At 37.2% G+C, this 7415-nt stretch overlaps 1 protein-coding gene across 1 annotated transcript; it reads left to right on the forward strand.

Moving 5' to 3' along the window:
* Window positions 1-419: 419 nt before the first annotated feature.
* Window positions 420-7203, forward strand: LOC114189190 (probable sucrose-phosphate synthase 3). Its single transcript, XM_028077896.1, has 12 exons — window positions 420-1224; window positions 1755-1987; window positions 2549-2612; window positions 2713-3405; window positions 3554-3688; window positions 3760-3891; window positions 3978-4154; window positions 4246-4299; window positions 4387-4449; window positions 4610-5515; window positions 5809-5936; window positions 6808-7203. Exons 1-12 carry the CDS (start codon window positions 946-948, stop codon window positions 7088-7090), a joined length of 3147 nt encoding a protein of 1048 aa, XP_027933697.1. The 5' UTR covers window positions 420-945; the 3' UTR covers window positions 7091-7203.
* Window positions 7204-7415: the final 212 nt, after the last annotated feature.

Raw genomic sequence — 7415 nt, forward strand, 5'->3', positions numbered from 1 at the left:
GCCGAAATTATTATTCATTATTATACTTAAACATAATTATTTGTTTTCATAAATAAAACAATTAACTTTCAATTGGATCACAAAAGAATTACTGTCAAACCTCTTACATACTAAACATAAGTACTTTTATATATAATATTCATAAAAAAATTATCCATAAAAATACAATAAGTATAAACAACTCCTATTAAAAATCTTTATTACAAATAGTTGAATATTTATTACTCTTGACTATAACTAGAAAAGCTAAAATACTCTTTAGTAGTTTTTTCAACTCCATAACAATCATGTTCATACATGAGAGCCAAATTCTCTGTCTATTTTTTCTTCTCTCTCTACACGTGTACAAGTCTCTGGCCCACCATTCCCTGCCACGTGGCTCCCTCACCTTTGCCATCTCCTTCTCCTCCACCCCTTCCTCACTTCTCACCATCTCTTCCCATCCAACCCTTCTCGTGATTCTCCAAACACAACCCAAAAACTCTATCTTTGAACCCTTCTTCACCAATCACAACACACCCCTTTTCCTCGTTCTACCCCATGCAACACCTCAACACACACAAACTTTTTCTCTCTCAGCATCCAAATGAATGAATGACACAAACTCTCAAATGACAATAACAGAAAAACACAACACCACCTCACCCCTTTAATCCTTAACGTACCAGAAGACACATTTCTCATGTTTTTCACTTCTCATGCTTACTTAATATCCAAGAAACCGTGATGGACTTATAACCACTGTACATATGTGATATATACATATTCTTGTTTCAAGTTCTTTTCTGAGATAATTTTGTTCAGGACACTTTCTTTTTCCTTCCTATACACATCTTCTTTAGGAGATAATTCGGTTGACACAATCTACGTTGTTAGAAATATCAAAAGACCCTGGTTTTTGTTTTCTTGGTTTATAATCATTTTCTTGAGAGAAAAAACAGCGTGATGGCGGGGAATGAATGGATTAATGGGTACTTGGAGGCCATACTTTCAACTGGGGCACCGACCATTGAGGAGCAAAAGCCTGCACCTGTGACTCTGAGAGATGGGGGGCATTTCAACCCCACCAAGTACTTTGTGGAAGAGGTGGTGACAAGTGTTGATGAATCTGATCTGTATCGGACTTGGATCAAGGTGGTTGCCACCAGGAACACCAGGGAGAGGAGTTCAAGGTTGGAGAACATGTGCTGGCGCATTTGGCACCTCACTCGCAAGAAAAAACAGGTTCTTCTTTAAGTTAGTTTGCTTTGAATGAAAAAGAATTCATTTGAATTTGGATGTGATTTGTAAACTATATGAATTGTAAGGTTGATGTGATTTCGAAGAAGTTTCATGACAGAAGAATCTATTTGTGAATCCAATGATGTGGTTTTCTTTTTGGATTCCTATTTTGATGGCATGATCAATCAATGCCAATATCAAATAAAAAAATATGGTACCATTTTGCATGGAAATTTGTGTGTTTTTCTTGACTGATATTTGTGCACACTGCATTAAAGTGACATTTTCTATTTGTTTGGAAACACAATCCAGTTTATTTATCTAAGCTGTGCCATTAGCTATGATTGTTGCTTTTTCTATCAGTTCAAGATAGAGAAGGGAGTTTTCTAACTAGGATACTGTGAACTGTTTGCTTTTAGTGTTCAATTTCACTGTGCTTGGTCCTTCACCTAACAAATTTGAGGGCACTATCATGTACTATAGAGTTACTGTATGCAAGATCATAATAGGTAACACTGGTGTGGTTTGTGTAGTTTGAATGGGAGGAATCCCAGAGGGTGGCACACCGAAGATGGGAGAGAGAACAAGGTCGCAGAGAAGCAACAGAGGACATGTCTGAAGACTTGTCAGAAGGAGAAAAAGGCGATGGTGTTGTTGAGATGATACAAAGTGAGACCCCAAAGAAACAAATCAAGCGTCAGATTTCCAACTTGGAAGTATGGTCTGATGACAAAAAGGAAAAAAAGCTCTATCTTGTCCTCTTAAGGTATACCAACAATTAACATCTGTGTTAACAAATAGACAATTTCTCAGGTTGTGTTAATGCATCAATGAATACTTACTCATTGATTGATCGTAGTGGAAGACAGATTCATATTTATTCCCATTATCAGTCATCAGGAAAAGAGTTTACCTTTGCTTCACATGCTTTGTACTGCCTAATTCAGATGATAACAATGATAAGAGTTAAGCCAATGAGTCATTTCTGAATTTCCACCAGCTGTCATAAAACAATCATAATGGCCCTTTATCCTGCACTTAAACTTTTGTCCTGGTTCTTCATAATGGAAAATGTTGTTGGGGATTATCTTAAGATCAATATCATTGACAAATACAAAAGGGTAGGGAATTGGAATTGCATTGCCAAGCATTTACTATCAATAATTTAGAGAGAAACCACTTGCTTCCTATGAAGTTTAAGCATCTGTTTTGAAGATAGTCTCATTTTTCTAAACACTGCGGTTTAGAAATGTTTCAGGAAATAAACTCTAGAAGCATGTGTAGATTCAATGATTGCTATAACCTTATATATTCTTTTATTCCACAGCTTGCACGGATTGGTTCGAGGAGAAAACATGGAGCTCGGTCGAGATTCTGATACTGGTGGACAGGTTCTTCACATTTTTACACACCCAAATCACAAACCTACTATAAAATATCTTTGTCACTCCCTTTAAATGGTGATTAATGCTAGAAACAACGTGTTTGCAGATTAAATATGTGGTAGAACTTGCTCGTGCACTTGCAAAAATGCCTGGAGTATATAGAGTGGATCTGTTTACACGGCAAATCTCATCCCCTGAAATTGACTGGAGCTATGGAGAGCCTACAGAAATGCTAACTGTGGGTGGAGATGATGATGATAACATTGGGGAGAGCAGTGGTGCATATATCATACGAATACCCTTTGGTCCACGCAATAAGTACCTCCAGAAAGAACTTCTTTGGCCTTACATTCAAGAATTTGTTGATGGAGCATTAGCTCACATTCTCAACATGTCAAAAGTGTTGGGTGAACAAGTTGGTGGGGGACAACCTGTGTGGCCATATGTAATTCATGGACATTATGCTGATGCTGGAGACAGTGCTGCAATTCTTTCAGGTGCCTTGAATGTACCAATGGTGCTGACAGGCCATTCACTTGGAAGAAACAAGCTTGAACAACTTCTTAAGCAGGGACGCCAATCAAAAGAAGATATTAATTCAACATACAAGATGATGAGGAGGATTGAGGCAGAAGAACTTTCTCTGGATGCAGCAGAACTTGTTATCACTAGTACAAAACAAGAAATTGAGGAACAGTGGGGACTTTATGATGGATTTGATGTCAAGCTTGAGAAAGTGTTGCGAGCTCGGGCTAGGCGTGGTGTCAACTGTCATGGTCGATTCATGCCCAGGATGGCGGTAATTTGCTTACTGATATAGCCTTAGGTGTTGTTTGAGATAAAGTTCTTCATAAGAAATTTTAGAAAATAGAAGTGAGATGAAAAGATTAAATCAGTTTTTCTTTATGTTAATGCATATGCTACTGATTACTAGGACCATTCTGCAGGTTATCCCTCCTGGAATGGACTTTAGCAATGTTATGAGCCAAGAAGATGGCCCTGAAGCTGATGGAGAGATTTTTCAGCTTACTGCAAGTGTTGAAGGGGCTTCACCAAAAGCAATGCCATCAATTTGGGCAGAAGTGAGTAACTGATAATCCAGATCTTCCTTCAATATTACTGTTATTGGCTTTCTACTTACAGTTTAGTGCAGGTGATGCGTTTCTTTAGGAATCCTCACAAGCCAGTGATCTTGGCCTTATCAAGGCCAGATCCAAAGAAGAACTTAACCACTCTGTTAAAAGCCTATGGAGAAAGCCGTCCCTTAAGAGAACTTGCTAACCTTGTAAGTTGATTTATTCGAAATCGATTTGTCCTCTCAGAGGGACTGTTGTTAAGTACTTGGAGAAGACTAATGTGTTCACAAAACAGGTTCTCATAATGGGAAATAGGGATGACATAGATGAGATGTCTTCTGGGAATGCCAGTGTTCTCACAACAGTGTTGAAAATGATTGATAAGTATGACCTATATGGCCGAGTGGCATACCCTAAACATCACAAGCAATCTGATGTTCCAGAGATATACCGATTTGCCGCAAAAACAAAGGTATAATGAAGTCAGTAGATTTTCACAATTCAGAAACAATAACCTGAATTTGAACAATTATTAACAGCTAATGATTTATGTTTTCTATCAGGGTGTTTTCATCAATCCTGCTTTAGTAGAACCTTTTGGTCTTACTTTAATTGAGGTAGAGTTTAACCAACTAGCTAATTTGGTCTTTTTTATGGTACAATGTTCCTTTTTTTTGTCTCTAAACATGATCAAACTCATGCAGGCAGCAGCACATGGGCTTCCAATGGTGGCCACTAAAAATGGGGGACCAGTGGACATTCATAGGGTAAAACAAATTTTATCTTAGTTACATGGTCCATGCAGGAACCACCTGTGGTGAACTAGTATCTCAGATAGAATTGAAAAACATAAAAGTCACATTCAAATGCAAAAATCTCTTGTCCAAACCATGCAGCCACTTATTATGTCTCATTTTGATGTGTTAGGCCCTGAACAATGGTTTACTTGTGGACCCTCATGATCAGCAAGCAATTACTGATGCATTGATCAAGTTGTTGTCAGATAAAAACCTGTGGCATGACTGCAGGAAAAATGGTTGGAAGAACATACACCTTTTCTCATGGCCTGAACACTGCAGAACTTATCTGACAAGGGTGGCTGCCTGCAGAATGAGGCATCCACAATGGCAAACGAACACTCCTGGGAATGATATAAACACTGAAGAGTCTTTCAATGACTCACTTAAGGATGTTCAAGACATGTCCCTTAGGCTCTCTATTGATGCTGACTTAGCAGGTTTAGGATCAGTGTCAGACCCGCAAGACCAAGTTAAGCGTCTCCTAAGCAAGATGAAAAAGCCAGATTCTGGTTTAAATGACACTAACAAAATTCCTGACAATGTATCTGGGAAATATCCTCTTCTGTTGAGAAGACGGAGATTGATAGTTATAGCACTAGATATCTATGATGAGAAAGGAGCTCCTGGTAAGACAATGATCCAGATAGTGCAGAGGATCATCAAAGCTGCTCAACTAGACCCCCAAAATGCAAGAGTTTCTGGATTTGCTTTGTCAACAGCCATGCCAATGCTGGAAACAGTAGAGTTCCTCAAGTCAGGGAACATTCAAGCAAATGATTTTGATGTCTTGATTTGCAGTAGTGGTAGTGAAGTTTACTATCCTGGTACTTACACAGAAGATGGAAAGCTTTTGCCTGATCCGGATTATGAAGCTCATATTGACTATCGTTGGGGTTGTGAAGGTTTAAAGAAAACCATTGGGAATCTTATGAGTACTGCTGAAGGTGAAAAAAAACCTTCAAGCCCCATTGAGGAAGATTTGAAATCTAGCAATGCTCATTGCATATCATACAAAGTAAAGGATCTCACTAAGGTACATGAAATTCACTTTTGTGTTTGCATTGGTCCTGTTTGGTGGAAACTTCTCCAGAAGTACTTCAGGAGAGAAGAATAAGAAGAAAAATGAAGTATCAATGGGAAATAACTTCTACTAGCTAACTTATGCATAAGTCAGTTTTACTTTGTAGTTAAACTAAGTTTATTTCTGTCTTATTTTCTTGCTCTTTGAAGTGGCTTTAGAGAAGTTCATTCAAACTTACTCACAGTGACAATGGTTAAGGAAACTGGTTTTGTTGATTGAAATGATCCTTGTACTGTCTTTGTCAGGCAAAGAGAGTTGATGACTTGAGACAGAAGCTTCGGATGCGAGGCCTACGTTGTCATCCTATGTACTGCAGAGGTTCATCTAGTGTGCAGGTTATTCCACTCCTTGCATCAAGAGCACAGGCACTCAGGTAATAGTAATTCATAATAAGCAGTAAAGTCAATTCTGTAATAACTCATGACTCAACACTTTCAGATTGAAGGGTCTCATACTAGCATACATGCTAAGAGAGTTTGTAGAAATCTATTTTTAATAAGTGAGGAACTGTTAGAAAACTCTGAAAATGAGGCTGGAAGGGATTCAATCATTTGTTTAATACAGCATTTTGTATGTTGTTCTCTCAAAGCCATGGAATTGTCCTTCTCAATATTATAGGAAACGAAATGCTTACATTAAAACTAAGGTTGAACTTTGATACATTTTGGTCCTCAAACTTTATAAATGAATGGATATAGTCTTTTTAACCTAATTATATATTTTTTTTGTTAAACGTGTTTTTTAGTTAATATTGAACCAGAAACGTGTCAAACGCTTAAATGTTAGCATGAAATATATTTGACATGTCAAAGAAATTTAATGTAATTGGGTTAAAATGTCTGTATCCATTTACTTTTAAAGTTTGGGAACCAAAATGTATCAAAGTTTCTGACAGAATGATGAATTTCAATTTCATGTCAAAGTTTAGGAACTAAAGTCATATTTAACCCTTAAAACTACATACAACATTCAAGCAGATTTTGTATTGGAAATCAATCTACACAGCTTTATGTTATGCATTCACGTAACAGTTCATACTTCTTAATTTGATTTTTAAGACAATATCATCAAGATGGCACAGTACTAAACAAACTGGATTTAGGTACTTTTTAAGGTTCAATCTTATTCCTACAGTTTCCCATTTCTGAAGGGAGAAACTTGGCTATTTAATGAAGTGTTAGAGTGCTTGATTTACTGAGATAGCTATGTTTTATAGAATTGCTAAAAGAATGGTATTTTGTTAGGTATCTGTTTGTCCGTTGGGGACTGAATGTTGCAAACATGTTTGTGTTTCTTGGAGAAACTGGTGACACAGATTATGAGGAGTTGATTTCTGGAACTCACAAGACCATTATCATGAAGGGTGTTGTGTCTAATGGTTCAGAAGGAATACTTAGAGGTCCAGGAAGCTACCCTAGAGAGGACGTTGTACCAAATGAGAGTCCTCTTGTGGCATGCATTAGTGAAACAACTGAGGACAAGATTGCAAATACTTTGAAGGAACTATCAAAATCTGGGATAATGTGAACAAGTGTTAAACTACTAGGTGCAATTTTCTTTTTCAAATTGAAAAATCATGTAACTGTGTGCTATTCTTAAGCATAGAATCTGGCAAAAGTTATATATGGCTTCTTTTGTCACAATGCTTTTTCATATTAGGACTTGTATAGAAATTTCACTTTAGGGTACAGGGTAATCATGAAACCTTGTTTCTCTTTTTATTTTTTACATTAAAGTAATGGGAATTTTGCAGGGTTTAGTGTAATTGAAGAAATTCTGCTGAATAAGAGAAGCATATGAACCTTTAAGAGGAAGCAAATTAAGCAGAATAATATTTTGCCATGATAACTGC

This window comes from Vigna unguiculata, chromosome 6, assembly GCF_004118075.2.
Source record: "Vigna unguiculata cultivar IT97K-499-35 chromosome 6, ASM411807v1, whole genome shotgun sequence".
NCBI classification, from domain to species: domain Eukaryota; kingdom Viridiplantae; phylum Streptophyta; class Magnoliopsida; order Fabales; family Fabaceae; genus Vigna; species Vigna unguiculata.